The 20,723-nt window shown below is 26.9% G+C and overlaps 1 protein-coding gene and 2 long non-coding RNA genes across 15 annotated transcripts in view; 1 reads left to right on the top strand and 2 right to left on the bottom strand.

Annotated features, from left to right (window-relative positions):
- LOC107994797 (matrix metalloproteinase-2) overlaps positions 1-20,723 on the top strand; it is a 124,002-nt gene that overhangs the window by 30,272 nt on the left and 73,007 nt on the right. For 4 of the 5 annotated variants that reach the window (XM_062079304.1, XM_017051846.3, XM_062079316.1 and 1 more), the window contains 2 exons: positions 8,275-8,376; positions 11,263-11,432. In XM_062079304.1, coding sequence (XP_061935288.1) covers positions 8,275-8,376; positions 11,263-11,432 — 272 coding nt within the window. Of the gene's footprint in view, positions 1-8,274; positions 8,377-11,262; positions 11,433-20,723 lie in introns of those variants that run through there. The other variant, XM_062079340.1, reaches the window with a different exon arrangement.
- On the bottom strand, positions 704-6,101 carry LOC133666679 (uncharacterized). Of its 9 annotated transcripts, none has more exons than XR_009831159.1 (5): positions 3,025-6,101; positions 2,037-2,671; positions 1,818-1,951; positions 1,140-1,253; positions 704-1,045 (listed from the first exon to the last, which is right to left on the bottom strand). It is a non-coding gene; the product is annotated as an uncharacterized LOC133666679 (long non-coding RNA). The 9 variants fall into 9 exon arrangements; XR_009831160.1 differs by having other exon boundaries at positions 2,149-2,671; positions 3,025-6,098; XR_009831157.1 differs by having other exon boundaries at positions 1,818-2,275; positions 2,504-2,671; positions 3,025-6,094.
- On the bottom strand, positions 10,964-12,728 carry LOC133666688 (uncharacterized). The gene is made up of 2 exons (XR_009831173.1): positions 12,564-12,728; positions 10,964-12,189 (listed from the first exon to the last, which is right to left on the bottom strand). It is a non-coding gene; the product is annotated as an uncharacterized LOC133666688 (long non-coding RNA).

Below are 20,723 nucleotides of genomic sequence, written 5' to 3'. Positions count from 1 at the left end.
AATTGCCATTTAACCACTGTCTATGCCATGATTTCGAAATTCACTTCAAAACCGCAAGTCCAATTTTCCAACCTCCATCAACCAGCTACCAAATTGCATGACACATTTTGGTGAAGAGAAATGTGAGTGAAATAGGCAACTAATTAGTAGGCGATCCGTAAACGAGTAGGTAAGTTTGGTTGATGGATATCAACCAGATATTTGCTACTCAAAACCAATAGATTTTAATATTGGACTATTTCTTTTTTGTTATTATTATAATTAGATTAAAACAAATTGTGAAAAATTGAAATTGAAACAATTTATTGCAGAAATTAATTTCTTTGAAAATATAATATTAATTTAGAAATAATGATAGTTGAAAATGATTTAAATATTTTATATTTATTATTTATTTCAAATTTAGCGAAAGAAATAATCATTGAAATAATTCCAAATAGAAATTGTGATATGTATTTCATATATTAAATTCTATTGTTTCTATTAAATTTATGAAACAACAATATTTGAAATAATTATGAAATAAATGACATGTTATTTAAAGTAGTTAATATTTCAAGTAGTGTCGTTTTAAATGTGTCAAAATTTGTTTAGAATAAATAAATTTTTTAATTTTTGAAATAAATTTTAAGATCAGACTTATTAATTAAAATAATAATATATTAAAATTTTAATTAAAAAAAAAAGAAAAATTCAATAAAAGTAGATTTCAATTCTCCACATGTTTAATTTAATAATTTACTTATCCTTGATTTCATCTTTAATTTAAATTTCTTAATTAATTCCGGCATTGTCAACTTCCGATGACCCTCGTATCATTCAATGAGACAACGAATAATAACCATCGACAAATATTTATAATACATGTATAATAATCGTATAATCGCTCAAAGAACACTCATAGTACCGTAAAAATAACTTATAGAATCGATTCGAGGAATTTGCATTACGGTCGTGGCTTTGTCTGTCGATATCCGCTGACTGGCTTCCGGTTACGCAAGACGTTTAGGGTTCCATCGAATGGCCAACGGAAAACGAAACGTGTCTGGAATAATATTGGTTGCGGGAGAATAACGTTAGTCTAAGAAAAAAAAGAGAAAAAAAAGGATAATTCTATTTGGCCATCTTCACATACACACCCTTTTTCTTTCTTGGCTATTCTTATAACTCCTTTCGCAGAAAATACAGAATGCCGTTGGAATAAATAAAAATGATTTGGCAACTTGAAATCCTCTTTTCTTAATTTTTTTTTTCTGTAAAGGTTAAAATATTTTTCAAAGAAACAAAATTTAATCTTTTATAACACTATATGATTAGAAAATTAAATATTTATGTATAAGCTGCACATATTTATCATTTAAATTACAATTAAAAATATAAAATATATAAATAATATAAAAATCAAAAAAATATATATTTTTCTAAAATAAGTGCTATATTCAGATTTTATCATTAAAATTTTCTGGCAAAATTTAAATGGCAACTAAAAATTTTAAGAAATGATTTTAAAGTTTGTATTAGTATTAATTTAGTATTCATGGTTTAATAAAAAATAAAAAAATTGTACAATAATAAAATTTCATTATGATTTTAAAATTAATTATATTAATAATTTATCTACAAAAATATAAATATTAAATTTAATAATTAAATAAATTATGTTAAATTTAGAAATTAAAATTAATAAAAATAAGTATTAATAATTAAAATTAAAATTTTTCAAATTAATAGATTAAAATAACATATATGAGGAATACTGATACTAATAAAATTATTAAATATAAAATATCAAACATAATTGAGTATAAATTACTCACCATAGTTAATTTCCAATGTGTTGTCCACTGTGCACGATCCCATGTTCGGGAGTTAATTACCATTTAACATGGTGCATGTATATCCAGCTGGTTTTAGCTAAGTTTGTCTCAGGATCAGAGTTATCCACTAGCCGCTAAAGGGATAGAAGGTTGGTTACTAGGTTAAAGCAAAATGGTCATGGGGATGGAAGGTTAGCAAGTAAAGAGGTAGAACACTACTCGCGAGAGAGATTTAGAGGGCTATAGACTGAATACAATGGACCAGCGTAGTGTCTTCCAGTTAACTGTCGCCTGCTCTTCAATTAACTCGAGTTTCGTCCAGTCTAATTACCTCCACGTTTAGTCGGATACTCTCTCTATACGTTGAAAAGTGATCTCGTGGTTGGGAGATTTGCATTTTTATTATTCATAGGTTTTCTGTTAATATATTCGTATATAACAAATTTGAAGAGTTGATTCTATAAATTAAAATAAATAGAAAACTTGGATATAAAAAAATATCAATTGAAGCTTATTAATTATAAAGTTAAATAATAAAGTAAGTCATGATTGTATAAATAGAAACCATTAGATTTAAAAATTTGGAAAACAAATTTTAAAAAGATCAGATAAAAAATAATAAGAATTTAGAGAATAGGTAAGAAATAGAAAAGAAGTTTATTTTTCTTTTCGTGTCTTATCTTTACTCTTGAAAAAGACCAATGGAAGACAGTCAGCAAGGACGCTAGCATACCGGAAACCAGGTCAACGAGGTCAAGTGTCCAGTCGATCGTAGTGACCCTCGTTAAAAGATTTTAATTCGAGAAGCAGTTTGCTGATACATCATGTGAAGAACGTGTTCGATTGCATTTTTACTAAAATTATATCTTCTTTTTTTTCATACAATCCTTATTATATTTTATTTACAATCAATTATGAATATAGAAATGGAAAAGAAAAGAAAATAAATAGAATAGACGCTGATCGATATAACAGAGAAAAATAAAAATAGATTGAAACACCAAGAGAAAGTGATATGACTACAAAAGAAAAAATGAAGAAGAGAGAGCTTGACAAAAGGTTAAAAAACGAAAACATAAAAAAAAAATTGAAAAAAAGCAAAAAAATACTGAATAAAATGTAAATACTAGATATGTTTAAATATGGAATGATTAAAAAAAAGAAGAATATCGAAAAAAAGTATAAAATAATAATCAACAATACTTACTCTTTTTCTCTAAATATCTTTTTCAAACAAATACATAGATATTCTCAATAGTATCTACAAAATGTACCTATGTATCTACAAAATGAACCAATTAATAATAATTGAACTTACTACCTGAGGATAGATTGTTTATAATTTTAATGCCAAATTAAATCATAAATTATAAAATTATATTTCAATAAATCTTATAAATATATTAATATTTAATATATTATATATATTAAGTATGTGCTCTTATACTAAACCACCAATCAAAAGTCTTACATGATGATCACGCCATAGGGACTTTTCTATTAATTGTTTTACTCTGCTAATAGATGGCCTTCTCTCCGATTTTTCTTGTTTTCTTTCAGTTCATAATTTAGTCTTGAATAAACGGTTTTGTGTAATATCATATGTGCACATCTTTGTTTTCATATCTATAAGTCAGATAAGAAATATTTCAAGATAGTTTTAAAATTTATTTATAATTCATTCCTTCTTTCTCATGATAACCTTAAAATTTACATGTGTTCTTTCTCTTCACGATAACCTCAAAAATGCTCAATTCGTATTCTTTTTTTTCACTTTTCTTTTACGTCATTGTAAGTTAAAATAGATGAAGAAAGATATAAAAAACAGTGTGAAAATTATCTTCGGTTTTCTCGGTGAAATTGAATTCAGTACGCTAGCTTACGCAAGAGGTAACCTTATCCGCGGATGAAAAGGTATACGTGTTGGCAGTCGAAAGAGCAAGGTCATCGTCTTTTCTTCCGCGAGTTGTTTGTTAGCTGGATGTAAAGGGAAAAAGCTATGTAAAGGAAACTCGGTCATGGCTGTCGAAGACGAGCATTGGCTGAGTACGATGTAATTAGTAACGCGGTAAAATAGTTGAATACATAGTGGCATATTTGCAAAAAAAATTGTGGTTATTGATATTAACCGGATTTGTAGTGATAAACATGTATTTCATGTTTCAAACTTCAAGTCATTTTTCTCATTCTTTTTCTTTCATGCTTTCATCCACTTTCTTTCGAACTGTCTAGCTTTACAATAGAAAGAAAGAGTCATATAAACGAAGATTATGAATGCTACGACAGAAAAGAGACGAAGATGAATGGAACGATTGTTTTTAAACGCTTCTGATGTTCCTTAGTTTGTCTTTCCTTTTATGATTCCACTTTTATTCTTTGTTGGATAATTATTGTTATAATGCTTATTATGAGTTTTAAAAAATAATTTTTAAAAACTGCATTATAATTTAAATTCTATATAACAAAACAATTTTTTCAAGAATTTTATTTTTTAAGAATTAAATAGTTATTTTAATATTTAACATTATTGGAAAATTAATTTTTATGAAAATCTATTTCTATAATTTCTTTGAAATAATATCAAATGTCAAATAATATCAAAGCGAATCTTGAAATTAATTAGAAAATCCAAGATTAAACATTGTAATAATAGTTATTTCAACAAATAATCCCAGTCGGTTCAAAGTCAAAGATTTTTGAAAGAGAAACGATCTCTTTCATCAACTCAAGATATTCACAAGATGGCATGCTTGTCGCGACGCCATCTATATTCTTAACAACGTGTCAGTTAGCCGCGAAACGTCAGATTTTCAAGCAAGAAAACTGGTGATTATGATGGTGACAAAAAAAGGAAAAAGAAGGAAAGGGAGGAAGGTTTGATGTCGCCTGGGAAACCATTTCTTATTTCGATCTCTCGAGTGTTTCCCTTCTTTCTTTTTCATCCCAATCCTTTGATAAGTCGTGCGAACACGATATCTTTGTTACAAATGCGCCAAAGTTTCGAGCATCTAAGCGGCCATAATTGTAATCCAACGCAGCTTCTCCTCTTTTCAAACGGATTGTACCTTTGTAGGATTGCGAGAATCCTCTCGACAGATTCAGTGAGGTTTGAATGCTTCGTCGCCATTTTAATAATCCCAATTTTTATGCATTGACGCGATCCAGAGAAGGAAATATCAAAGAACTATAATTTTTCTTTTTTTTTTTTTTTTTTTTTTGATGAATTTATTAAAGTTAAATAAATTGAGATTACAACTGATCTAGAATATTCAAATATATTAAAATTATGAAATTATAATTTTTCTTTTTTTGAACATAAAATAAATAAGAATTAGATGTAATTTAGGATCTAGTACTAAGGAACAAATCTCTTTTTTACAATACTTTTGAGTTATTACATGTAATATACTTGAAAAAAAGTTACATCGTGTGATATAAGAATGCAAATTTGTATCTATCCCACATTTATTAGAAAATGATAAATGTTTTATTAATAAAACAATAAAGAATCAAATTATCTTGAATTTTATAAATAACTATTATTTTAACTTTTGATACAAATCCAAATTTAAAAATAATTTATCAATTTAATAATTGGTATAATTATTATTTCTCAATCAATTGTCATTTTTTTAAATATTAATAATTTCATAAGTAAATCTAAATTTTCGTTATGGATCTGTCTCTCTCTTATTGTAAAATCCTCGATACCAAATATAGAGTTATCAAGAATTTTCTATCATTTTCATGAATCGTTCTGATTTCCAAACATGGATTTAATAAAATGTATGGAATACATGTTATACGCTCCTTGACACAAATCGAACAAGGATAAAACTATTCAGGAATGCTAGGATCGACCGAAAAATATCTTTGCCAGATGACATTCCACGATACATATTATCCTCCTTAAATGGTACTGCAACCACTGACGTAGCCATGTTTAACCGGTTCCCAAAGTAAATTGAAAGATTCAGAGAACAATGCCAGATAGATACTTATTTCACTTCAGTCGTTTCCTATATATGGACTGATGAGTTCAGTTACACTTTATTCAACTTTTATTTAGAATATATTATTACTACAAATGTATAAATTTTTGTAATTGCTATTTTCTTAAAGTTTAATTAAAAATATTTTAATTAAGATTTAAGAAAGACAATTTAAATCGTTTATTTCTAATTTTCTAATTTTAATATTTCAGATGTTAAAAAAATTTAAAAAAAAATTGTTTGTTAATTTGAATATTTGAAACTGTTTATCAAAAAAATTTTAAAAAAGATATTGAAAAATAAAAATTTGCCAATGGTGGAATAAGATTCGAAGCAATATTGAAAGTTTTATGATCTTTTTTTGTAATATTCAAATTACATTTTTTTATAATATAAATAATACTATTTTTTGATTAATAAGAGAATGATTTTGATAAAACATGATAATTATGTAATTATAATAAAATAAATGCTAAAGATTATCAACCAAAAATAACAATGATGACTACTAAAAGGTTTGAGATCCATGATTTGAAAACCACTGCTAGTATATAAAAGACACTTGACCCTAGTTAAACGTGTTAATCTTTCAATACCTCATAGCGATTAAAAAATATTGATACAATACATTAACTATACATCTTATATCTAAACTTTCTGATAGTTGAACTTTTGATTTTAGGAATATATTTTTTAAAAATAAAAGTGATAATAAATACATAAAATAAATCCAATTAGATTTGTAAATATTTTGAAATCTGTGAAATCTCATTCATTTTAAGTGAAAAGTTGAAGAAAATCGGTTTAAGTTAAAGAAAAAGTGATATATTTTTTCTTCTTCATCTAATTTATTTCTTCTACTGAAATATCTTTATCTCGAAGAAACTGGATGAATCCTGTTTATAGATCGCGTTTCGGTATAACGCAATCTTCCTTAAAGTCACGCCTCCTCTTCTCGTCAATCATATTTTTCCCTTCATAACCGTATCGCGAGAAAAATGTTTTCCATTTTCTTGACGAAAAGAGAGAGAGGATACGCATAAGAAAGTTAGCGCGGTAAACATTTCAATCTTATTTTGTTCCAGTGATACATCAAACATTATTCACGATTGAAGATTGATAAAAGATCTACGTTCAAAGTACGAAAGACAATTATTAATATATTTTATAAATTTTTTCGTATAATTTATATATATATTATATATATATATATATACAAGGAAAAAAATTTTATTTTTAATGTAATTCAATTATAATATTAAAATTCTTCAAATTTCAAGTGATTTTCAAATGATATCGAACAGAAAAGAAATTGACAAAAAGAACAAAAAACACACATTCATATTTTGCATTATATTAGATTACATCGATGCAGAATCATTATTTTATATTTGTAGGTTATGGAAAATACGAAATTTCGTATCTCGTCGAGCAAACGAAATAATAAATTTCAGAAAAAATCAAAACTAGAATTTATAATCACTTCAGGATTGTGGACTTGTCTTCCAAAGTAAACTGTGCATAGCACGTCTGTCTTCTGCAGCAAATTTATGCGAGGTGGGTACATAATTCAAGAAACTATTCGAGACCACCTAGCTTTCTCGTTGCGAAAGTTTTCGTAAAATTGAATTGGTTGCCATTATTACAAATTTTTAAATTTCTTTTATTGGTTGTTTTATGCATTTTAATTTTTTATAAAATATTCCATTAACGTGTTCTTTAATACTATATTAAGTATTAAAAATTTTTGAGGTTATGTTAGAAGAAATAATTATTTTAATTTAATATATATTTTCAGTATGATTTTGCTGATATAAAATTAGATATTATAAACAATAGTTATATTATAAACAATATCGAAATAATATCAATATTAATCCTAATTTTAAACTTGATTCACTTTATTAAAAAAATAGATCTCTATCTATAATAACATATTCGATTACGTGTTGTAATAATTTTCCATGGAGCGACTGTTATGTTCCTCTTCCGGTGAACTATCACGTTAATGTTTCTAGTTATCTTCTATCTCACAATCACGTCCTGATAAAATTAGATTTACTAGACTTAAAATTCTCTTCTCTGAATTGGATCATTTTCTCAAGATACCGTATAAAATTCAATAATAATTTCTATTAGAAGAATTTAAAGAGTACTATAAAGTACTAGAAATTATAAAAATGAAAATCAAAAAATATATATATATTTTCATTAAAACAATAAAGTTTATCTAAATTACCATTTTCATCTCTGTTTAATCTAATAATCTAAAATTTCATACAATATCTTTATCACCTTTAAATATTTAAAATAGTATATAAAATAATGCTTTTTGTCAACTTAGTATTACGAATCAAAGGAAATGAAAATAATTTCATCGATGATTCGTGCATTGTATTTCGATTATTCCTTCATTTATATTCAACGCTTGTATTTTATCATTTTATTTTCTTTTTCTGTTTCAGCAAAATTATCTCATGAAATTCGGATATCTACCCCAGTCGGATCTAGAGACCGGAAACCTTAGAACGGACGATCAGCTTACGGACGCCATTAAAAATTTACAGGTGAATGAGATATTTTGAGGATGTTTTCGAAGCTAGAAATTCTACTATCCTTGTGTGAGCACAAAATAAAATTGCGGAAGCATGAAAAAATTAAATAAAATAACCTTCTTATATTTGTCTTATTTTATTTATTTAAATTTTTCTTAAAAAAAAAAGAATATATTCTATTATTTGAAAAATAATACAGTTAAATAATAACTTATTAAGTTAATAATAATTTATTATATTAGATGTTTTTTTATATTATTTTATATTTATGAGTAAAAGAAAAGTGAAAATACAAAAAATGGTATGTACATCATTCTATATCATAATGATAATAAATGATAAGAAATTTGTGTTAAATATATTTAACTATGAGATACGGTACTTTACATAGAACTTACAATTATTACAACTACTTTACATAATATTTGATAATAATTTTATTATGTTAATATATTATTTCTTAATTTAGAATAACAATAAAGCAATTCTTAATGTTTTTACAATTAATATATTAATATTATAATAGAAATTGTACAATTGTACAATTTCATTTTAATACAAGTAACTTTTTCAAATTATTCAATATTAAATCAAATTAAATTTTTATTAAAAAGATAGGAATATTTTAAAACCTTTGAATAATAAGAAATTTAGAATTTAAAAATTACAGAAATTAATTTCAAAACCTAATCCCACAATAAAAAAAAAGATTCAAGGAAACGAATCTATTTACGTGCCAAATGTCCTCTGAAATTTTGATCTCGCTCCAAAACTTTGATCCCCTTGGATTCGATTGTCGAAACCGTTTGAGTGGAATCGTGTTCCTGTTTCGTTTGGATGATCCCACCGATCAATCCTTCGGAACAGTGTATCCTCTAGTCGATGGTCAAAATAAAGAGAAAAAGGAGAGAGAGAATAGAAAACGAAGATAAATCTACAATTGAGGAAAAAACGATGTATTGTTCGTTTGACAAGAATTTACATGAAAATCGACCTCGTTAAACGCATAAACGAAAGCTATAGTTCCTTTGATTCTTCTGATAATACGTAAGCTTTAATTTTTTATATGAAAAATAATTTTAACATTTTCCACATTATTCTTTCAATATTTCGTAATATTTTTATTAGCTAAATAAATTAAATAAATGAATAATAAATAAATTTATTGTTGGTATTGTCAATATTTGTAACAAATTTTAATTTTTTTTATCTTTTTTTATAGAAAAGTCAAAGGAAGAGATGTTTCTATTATTAGTAATTCATAAAAAGGAATTTCTTTATTTTATTATATATATATGTTTTTTTATAATTTATATAAGACACAGAAAAAGATTATTATAAATGGATATCTTGTAAAAAAAAAAAAGTGAATTGTGAATATCATTAAAAACAAAAAATTCTATTAGTAACATTATAGTAACTATAATACAATAAACTAATAAACTTTTAAGTAATAATCCATAATAATTTATAAAAAAAACCCAGACTAAACATGCAGCAGTACTTAAATTCTTTACTTAAACAAAAAAAAAATAAATATTTTAAAATTAATAAAGAAAACTTGAACAAAGAAGAAAGAAAAGTTAAATATCAATCTCCAGGATTAAAATGAAACACTTTATAATACTGCTGTATCGAAAAAAATAAATATTTTGAAATTAATAAAGAAAACTTAAACAAAGAAGAAAGAAAAATTAAGTATCGATCCCCAAGACCGAAATGAAATACTTTTGAAATAACTGCTAGTATCGATATAACATTGGGTCCTATAATGTTAAGAGAATTTTCGTGCAATAGGAAGGAACTCGATAAAGGAGGAAATTATGTATTCCAGGGTGGAAAAGATGGTTGTTCCTTGTCACGAATAAAAATAAAACGGGTTCCCTATCCCTGAAACCCGCCCTCCTTTGAAAGTTCGAGTGCTCTTTCCCAGTGGAGAACGGCAAGTCAGAAAGAACGGTTGAGTTATCGCGTCCTGTTCAACTACGGGAAAAGAACTTTTCCACAGGGTTGGTGAGGCTTCGCGCCACTGGATAAAAGTACGATCTCGTACAAGTTTTCACAGAGAGCAAACTATTTTTTCCTTTTTTTTTCTTAGGCAAACATTTACTTCAGATTCACTTTTTTTAAAATATAAAAGTATTCTATCATTTTTTATTATTATTATTGTAAAGTATGCAAAGAGAAATCTATTATATTTGTATAAAATTGATTTTTTACAATTCATTGATCATTGCTTAGAATTGTAATGAGAATTTGTTTATGGATCTATGAAAAAGATAATTTTTGTGTTTGCTAATAAATTAGAGAATTTTTTTGAAATGAATAAAAATTAGTTTTTGAATTGCTGCTTAAAGATGATGAGGAATGTCAACAAGTGAGTAATTTTATTTTTCGATGGTGATGTTTATATTTTTATATTGTAATAAATGGTAAGGAATAGTTTAGTTAATTAGTTTATAAATGAATTTATGCATGCAGAATACATTGAGTATAATTTTGTGTTAAAAATACGTATCTATAGTAGATATTAGTAATTTGAAAATTTGAAATTTGGAGAAAAAAAGACAAAACGTTTGGGAAATAGTTAAAACAAGGATTGTTTAAAACATATATATATTTAATACTTCCTTTTAAAAATAAATATTTTGTGTTAAAATGAAAAAAATATTTATAATTTATCATTTTAATTCTAATGAATATTAACCTATTTTTTTTAATGCACCCTATTCAATATGCACCTTTTTAAATAATTGTTATTGACATTATTAAAACTTACTTAAATATTTTTAGTTTCTATAAATGTTTCACAAAATATGATTATATTGTAAACATTGACATGTTACATTTAGAAAATAAAAATAATTTTATTTTATCCTATATTATTTTTTGCATTAGAGATTCGGTGGCATTCCTGTAACTGGTGATATCGACGAAGCTACTATGAAATTAATGAGGCTTCCGCGGTGCGGACTTCCGGATAAAGTAGATCCTAGATATACTAGGGTCAGGCATAAACGGTACACGATCCATGGGCAACAATGGCCACATCGGAATCTCACTTGGAGGTAAGTTGATATTTTTTTTAAGGTTTATAAAAATCGAAAATTATAACCTATTTAATTATTAATTTATGGTATAAGTCTTAAAATAAAAAAATTTTTTCTCAATAAGCATAATAATATGGATATATATATTATTTTAAATTGGTATTTAAATTGGTATTATATTTATGTAGAAGAAAGCACAAAATTAAATCAGTTCCATATGAAAGATTTCTTCAAATTAAATTAGAATTTATAAGGTTAACTAATTGTACTTTCTAAATAAATTCCATCTAGTCAAGTCTGTACATGTCACTTGCTCTAACTGAAAAGCAGACGTGTCAGCAGAAACCAGTTCCAGGATAATGATTCTGTGCACGCGTAGCAATTATTCGTTGAAGATGCAGGACGTTTGATTCTCTAATTGCCATCCTGTATTGCACAAGTCTCCAAGATTTCTCCGCGAATAAAATTTTCCTCCAACGCATCGTTGTCTGGAAAAGCCATTGACATTGTTGGTCTTCAGCCAATGGAAAATTTCTGCTTGCGAATGATTCCCTCTTTACCAATTGACGAACGTGTTCTTTCTTCTCTTTCTGTTCTTTGTAGAAAACGATTGCAATCATGCGAATAATTGTAAAAGTCACATTGATTTCACATTTCGAACAAAAAGAATTGCTAAATTCATTTTTCTCGAAGCTTCTCTTTGTATCTGTCCTTTATCTTCATTCTTCGATATAAATTAGCCGAATTTTCAATAATCGGTGATTGTTCATTCAATCTAAACAGGAATTGAACAGAATTGAACGATTTTATAGATTATTTTTTCTGATTTTTGGTGACAGGTTTGAGAAAAATTATAAATATATCTGTGTAATTTTGAGGAAACTTTGATTATAATGTTCAAAAAGGATTTTATTTTTTGAAATTTTTATAAAAATAATCCATAGAATCCAAAAATTTGAAAAAAGAGAAAAAAAATTAGGTTAGAGTTTCATTATCTCAAAGAAGTTATTCCATATTCTTAGTCTATAAGATATGTTTATATAAATTTATTATTATTTGTCATTGTTAAAATATAGTTGATGACAATGAAATGATTGTCGAGATACACTATTTTAGTAATTATATAGTTTATACGTATGTAAGGTATACATTATTCCGTTCACGCAGAATTCACTATTAAAATCAAAAGAGTACATTGACTCATGCTAGATGGCGTTGAGTAAAGTGCAAAGAAAATATTTCCAGGCGTGTTAACTGGAAAGCAAACGATTTCAAATCGAATTTATTTGCCATCGCGATAATTGGACGTGTCACGTAAAAGAGAACCAATACGTACGAATCATGTTATCCGATCAGATGACAAAAGAGAGAGGGTAAAAAAAATGTAATTGAAGGGAGACAAGTTGGGGTACAGTTAATTCAATTATCTTGGACTCGTTACTATTCTGCTGTCTGGGGAAACATGGAGAGAAGTCAAGGCTACGAACATTTCGGCGAACGGTTCAATCGAAAAAAGAAAAAGAAGAAGATTTAATAAAAAAGAAACTCAAGATAGAAAAGATTATTTGCATTCGTATCTTTATTGACTTTAATGAAATTCGTTAATATGATTATATTCTAAAGAAAATGAAGAACTAATAGAAAATATCGATGTTCTTACAAAGAAAATGAATTTTCAAATAAATTACAAAAAATAATTTTAAATTATATTTAATTAAAAAGAAATATATATATAAATATATAGTTCAAGAGAGTAGAGAAATTTTTTTTATAAATTATAAATTATAAATTATAAATTTAATTTTATTATAAATTATAAATTTTTCGATATAAATTAAAATTTATTTGCAAAATTTGATTTCTTTACCATAGAATATATATGGAAATTATTTCAGTTGATACTGTAGTTTTCTAGTGCGTGTATTATCCATTGTCGGTATTACGACTTCTGCGATACCGATTACGCTTATAGTGCTGTGGCGCCCCCTGAGGAAATATTGTATTTGAACATTAGATATTAAGTGTAACGATCTGTATCATAAGTTCTTCAGTTATTATAGAATCAATTACAGATTTCATAGTATATAAATAACGCTTAAAATGTTTAGAGAATGTTATGTTAACAACAAATGAATTTTTAGTGCATGTCCGGCATAGTAATCGAGGTAGGATATAAATAATACAAGGTTCGTTAGTATTTAGGGGTTCTAATTAGCGAGCGCAAGGGGTGAACCATCGTTCGCCTTAATTGCGCGCCTTAACGACCAGACCCAGCCGCATGGTGTGTCGCACGAAAATTTCGCGGTAATTTCGTCGGGATGTCGAGCACGATGATAGTCCTCGAGAATTTAAGGTCCCCTTTCTAACGAGAAGAAGAGAGTTAATCAACGCTTGTCAATAAAACGACGTAGTGAAATGATTAGATTCGTTAGATGGCTCTGCAAACAGCATTTTAATAGCTAAAGAAAACGCATAGTTATATACACATAATAAAAATATTTACTTTTGACATATAAGGTTATACAAATTATATTCGCTTTCGATAAATTTTTTATGTTTTAGAACATAAATACGTATATATTTATACATTTTTTCATTATTAAATTTCCCATAAATACATAACCATTCATTTGATTTGTAAAATTTCATCAATATAACATTAATTATTCCAATCGTGGTAGAGGGCGCCAGATGTCTATATTCCCGATATAATAAGCTAATGAGAAAAAAAACATACGCTTATAATGCTATAATAATCAACAACTATACTTTCTTTTTATCGATGATAATTCTATATTTTGAAAAATGAAATAATGTTAAAAATAGTATATTTTTGAAGAAAAAAAAAGTCATTTCAAAGTGATGAAAAATCTGGAATGAAAAATCGGGGCAACAAGATTTTCCACTGCGAAACGGGTTTCTGCTAATTTCGAAAGGTAGCGAGGAATGAAAAAAGTTCGAGCATCGTTCAAAGTGTAGCGAGAAGCTTGCTCGTTCCAGGAGACGCGAAAGAACCTTGTAGCGACCCTCTTACTCCTCATCCATGAACCACCTCTCGTTTTCTTTCTTCACGCTCACGCGACGGCCAAAACGCGATCTTGAATATTAAGCCGGCAAGGCTTAATCTCTCCTAGTAATTTAGGTCAGTATCTATTAATTTTTTCCTGTGGTCCGTCATATTCGTGAATTTCCAAACATGACACAATATTTCGATATATTAAAGTGTTAAAATATTTATCGATAAATCAAAAATTGAACAAAAATTCATTTTATTATAAATTTTTAAAATTTGAAAAATTTGAATTTATATAATATTTTATAAATAATTGTAATTCTTTTATGAAAACAATATTATAATCTTCTATAAACTATAATATCTAAAGTTTAAAAAAAAAGAAAATATATTGAGTAGAATTTTTAAAATGTAATTCCATCTATGAATCTTATCGATATCAATTTATAATAATTATCTTAAAATTGTCAAGTTAGGTTAATTAGACTTGATAATTTGTTCAAGAAGAGTTTACTATGATGAAGTAAAGGGAATAATGGAGGACGTAAGATAAGAACAAGTATTATTATAATACTTTTCCAATACTTTTCTCGAGTTCAAATTTCAAGTTTCTTAAGTTTATATTAAACATAATATTATTACATTTTCCAAATTCATATTAATTAGAAAAATTATGAATTTAATGCAAATATAATCGCATATTATCTTATTTAATATTATTGTATTATTTTTTTAAATAATATTTTTTATATTTTTTTTTCATTTTAATTTTAAATTGTTAGAATAACATATAGTTAAAAAAATAGCCAATTGTTTATATTTAAATAATAATTGTTTAAATAACTTATTTATTAAAATTTTACTTGACAAATAATTTTAACAATCAAGAATAAATTAATAAATGAACAAATAATCATATAAATTACATAAATTAACATAAATTATAAATTATATATTATATAAAATACAACTTTAATCAAACAATATTTCCTGATATTTGTCAATATAAATAACGATATATCAATACAACATGGTATATTAATACTATTATATAATTTTTCACTTAACACTTGAAATTCAATGAAAATTTTAATATTATCGATTTCTCTTTGTTTCGTATAATTAAATTTATTTTCAAACATCATTTTCATTCAATCGCAATTGCTATATTAAAAATGATTATTTAATTCTTATAATAAAAAAGTGAGAAATCAATAAAAAAAAATTAAATCGAGATTACAAAATATTTAAATTTTTCGTGTCAATTAAAACTTCTCGTAAACGCTGATGGGTTAATTTAATGATTCTCTCGATTTCCATGGTGTAACGAAGTCACGATCAAAGAAACGAGGATTTCTGATTGAATTTCTTTGCCATTACGGCGATCGACGATTGCCTCGTTAGGTTAATGGATACATTAAATGTTAACGCAATATTCAGAAATAATTTTCGAATAATTGTGTCTGGACGCCATCATAGTGGCTCAATTAATCAAGTCGAATACTTTAATACTAAATAAGCTAATATACTGAAATTCTCAAATTTTTCATCGGATGAACGAAATTAATTTACTATTAAAATTTTTCATATTTTATAACTCATGATAATCGCATTATATTAATTTATTTCAGAGTCTCAATTTTTAAATTTATTTTCTCACTGGTATTACTTGAAGATATTGAATAAGGGAATCGAGGTTTTACCAATCTTGCGGTTCAATGAGGCTTCGTGTACTGATCAATTTCATCCTAAAGTTTCTTATTTCAAGGGTGGTTAACCTTCTCTGTATTGGTGTGCTCTCGTATGGCTATCGTCATTATTTTGCGATTCTTATTTAGAAAAAAAAAAAAAGAATATTTTTATATTAAATTTCTCAAAGTAAAAAAAAGTCTATAATTAATATTACTAGCTAGTGAATTATTGTGCTAAATGGTTTTGCAATTGTTTTGTAAATAATACATTAGATGATAAATTCTTTTTGCCTTCCATTAAAGTAACACATCATCCAATTTCAATTCTTTTTAATCATTTTGCCATATCAATAATATTCATTCATGACTGCGAAATATTTATTTTACACTAATATTGCATCAATGATACGTCAACTTTTATGATTTTATTATCACATTTTGCTTTCTTTTTTGAGATTACGTTAAAAAATATTAATGACTTTATTCATTCCATTTTCTAATACAAAATGTTTTCACTGGATATTTGTAAAATTCTCGAATAATATCAACAATAATTTGAAAAAGATATAATTCGTTAAAAAAAATTTGTTATTAGATAACCAAGAAAATTCTATCACTATTCTTTTGTGATAGAAGATTAAATTATATTGAAAAAAGAATTTTCAACTTATTGAAATACATTTATAATAATGCAAAATATAATAAACAAAAGAAAAATAATCTTGAAAATTTAATTTTCGAAATGAGATGGATATGTATAATCTCATTCTTAATATGACTCTATATCCCAATAGTTCCTTGTCGGTAATATAGGAAAATTCTGATAAATCTGCAATCCTTGTAAAAATTAATTCGGGACGTATTATCCTAATAGAATCAGAACGATTGAATAAAGTGTAACGAATAAAAATTTTCTTCCGTCATTTCTTCTTTTCCACCATAAAATGACAAAAAAAGGCTTTCTTGGTTATCTAATAATCTTTAGGCCTGAGAGAAGGTCAATTCTCCCGGGACCGAGATCGATAGGATATCGTGTCTCGCATCTCGTCTTCGTTTCTCGCATTGTCTACCATAAGACAGGCGCAGGTATCGATCTTGGCTCTCGTTGGAATCTCGATACCTCTTAATCCTTTGTACTTTGATGCTTTATCCGCTAGAACGAACGTTATTGCACGATGCTAACGTTGTTCCGTTGTTTAACATGAGCTCTTTCCAAGGAATATTCGTTGGTCTCGGCAAGTAAAACGAAAAATTGAAAAACTTCTATCGAATCAGGTCTGGATATATCTTATATGAGATTGGAAGAATATTTTTGAATATTACTTTTAATCCTTTGTAAAGGAAAAATTATTTAATCAAATTGTATCGTTTATTTAATACGATATATTTCAAAAATATTCATCTGATTTAACGTTATTCTAATCAAGTCATTTCAAGCAAAAATATTTTTATATTTTCAATGGGACACGTGTCAATTATATTTCATCAAATTTATAACCAATTTATAACCTTATGTAACTTTAGTTTAATTACAATTTTCGAATCGAACTTTTTATCTAACAGAAAAATTTGCATTATTCACCTATATATCATCTATGTCCTATTTTCCACAAATAAAAGCGCAGAATTTATTCGAAAGAAGGAAATCGAAAAGACGGAAAAAAAAAAAGAAAAAAAATCATCTCGATATTCACGAAGTTTCAGAGGGCAGGCGGTGTATCCTCCGCGCGGCGAATAACGCAAACAAATCGAAAGACAATAAGGCACCATGACAGCCCGGAGACCGACGAGTCCCTTTGTCGAGAATCATAGAGACCACAATAGCGGCCAATCACGTGTCTCGATCGAGAGAGAGGTGATCCCGTGTCCTGGACACGAGATCACTTCGCGCCGGGTCCTCGGGGGTGCCCTACCCTCTCGTGGACTCTTCGACTATTCGCGTCCTCCTGTCGCTTAATTGCCAGAAACAATGGAATTATTGTGCCCGCTATCCAGGAATAAAAGGGAGACAGAGGCGAGAGAGAACAGTTTGGAATAGTGTATGTGTGTGTGTGTGTGAAGGGTGTGGAGGTGGAAATTAGGGTCGTGTCCATTTTCTATCCCTCGATTTCGTACCCTTCTAACACATCGAAAGGGTTGTATCAATGACATCGTTCGTTGCACGTTACGTAATACTGTGATCGCGTTTTGATCACTGTGAGACAGGCTGACTGGGTAACTGGTGTATCCTCGTGGGAATTAGATACCGATTGAGCTATTTATTTTATACCCCGATGGTAACTGTTTCGAGCTGTACGTGCGCGTGTACATCGGTTACTAATTGCACGGGTGATTTTATACTTGGTTTTTATTTTTTTTTTTCTTTCTTTCTTTTCTTTTTTTCTTATATTTTTTATTGAGAGGAAAAAAGGAAGAATTTTATACTCTGATCGAGTTACGTGTATGTGTGTGTGTTAGTTATTAATTATACGGGTAATTTTATGAGTTATTTTTTATTTTCTGTTTCTTTAAATTTCATTTTATGGGAGCAAAAAATAAATTCTGTAGTTGTAATTGAATGAGCTCTTTGCAGCAAATTACAATATATTTTTTATTGCAATAAGTTTAAAGATTAAAAAAAATAGTAAAAAATAGTAATGAAAATTATATATGATTATAATTAGAAATTATTGAATTGATAAATTTTTATTTGAACTTTTAAAGAAATAAACAGTTATAAAGTAATTTAAATAATTTTTCAAATAATTTTCATTTTAAATCAATGCAATAAAATATATAAAGTGTTCCAATAAAACAGGTCACTGTTTACTTACTAATCATTCTCTGGCCACTATCTGATCATTACCTGACCACTAAGTGACCATTAGCTCATTACTCACTGACCATTTACTGACCATTGACTAATTATCTTCAAAAATATCATGTATTTTAACATTTTGTGTGTTTATCTCATGATAACAAATTGAAAGAAATATATTTTTAATTTTGAATAGTCAGAATTTATAAAATTCTACTTAAGACTTTTGAATTTTTTTAGATATGGCAAAATTATATTGAAAAGTATTAAGTCGCTAAATACCATTAATTTTATCAGCCAGTAAGTCATATATCATTCTCTAATATCAATTTTGCATCGTTATTAACCGAATTGCCAATTGCAAAACTAGGCGTAACCGTACATATATATTACGAGTCATATTTTCATCGTCTTTCCAATAATTTTTTTAAATAATCTTCATTTATAGAAACATTAGCCATAGGAATTTCTTTTTGAAGAGACATTCAAGTTAACTAAACATAAAGTGTCTACTTCGTCCGAAAAAAAATTTACGACAGCACCACTCGATCGTGAAAGCTTCAGGTCACTTTTTTCTCTCTTTCTTTCTTTCTCTCTTCATCGTATTTTTCACTTTTTTTTTTCACATTTTTCACCTAAAATATTACATCATTAATTTCGCCATTTGTTTTTCATATGGAAATACAGTTAGAATTGAATTTTCATCCGAGTTTCAAGCATCGATAATTATTTTGCAATTAAATAAACAATTCGAACCATGATTCTGGCATTTTTTTCAGAGAAATTTCAAGACTGGTTGAAACGGCAAGAGATCCTTAATGCTTAGAGCCCCTTTATCGGTTTACCGAGGAAACGATTTCCGTGAGAGCACTCCCCTTCCTATATCTAGAAAATGATTTCCGCACCGAAAGGTTCGATTTTAGGTAGAAAATAATACACGTAAACATCAAGAGATAAGGACGATTAAATATTGATTCGAATCACTGTAATCAATTTCTGCTTGAAATATTGGTTATTCACGTTATTATTCAGACATTTAATTTTGAATTTATTTTTTTATACGCAAATATTATTTTATCGATTAATTTATTTTACAGTTTCATTTAATGATTAAGCGAAATTTGATACTTAAATTGTTGTTTTTTTTGGATTTTTATTATTGGAAAAATTTAATTTGACGAATCATGTATAATGGAGAAATTATTAATATCTTAAAATTTTTTTAAATTTTTAAAAGAACCTATTTAATAATAAAAAAAAATTGTTTAATTTTAGATATAAGAAGTCTAAAATAGCACAAAATATGTTAAATTATTTTTAATTTTTTAAATGATAAAGTATATTTTGTTAAGTTTATTTAATTATAATTATAATTATAATTATAATTACTTATAATTTCATCATTATCAAACTTGATTTTACGAGAAAAAGAATTCTACCAAAAATAGAACAAGAAATGTGGATAAATATTATATATTCTATAAAAGAAGCTATATGTAAAATACGAAATTGTAGAAAATAAAAATGTCAAAGAGAATCACTTTTCGATCGTATGGAAAAGAGTTTTCATGTGAATAATATATTTTCACAGTGATTCTCGAATATACAATACATATGCGTTTATGGTTTTGATCAGATTATACTCGACATTTAACCAATGTCACGGTTTTGTCATACGATTTTTCAACAATGCTCGAATAATGTCGGAAAATATGAAACTCGTTGGACCAGATGGTGTCGAGCACGTAGACTCTTCACTCTGACGAGTTAATTTTTAATCAGTGCTTTACACGATATCGAGGGCATGC

This window comes from Apis cerana, linkage group LG1 (genome assembly GCF_029169275.1).
Source record: "Apis cerana isolate GH-2021 linkage group LG1, AcerK_1.0, whole genome shotgun sequence".
Lineage (NCBI taxonomy): Eukaryota > Metazoa > Arthropoda > Insecta > Hymenoptera > Apidae > Apis > Apis cerana.
Note: the sequence above shows the minus strand (reverse complement) of the source record. Positions and strands in the feature narration are given on the sequence as shown.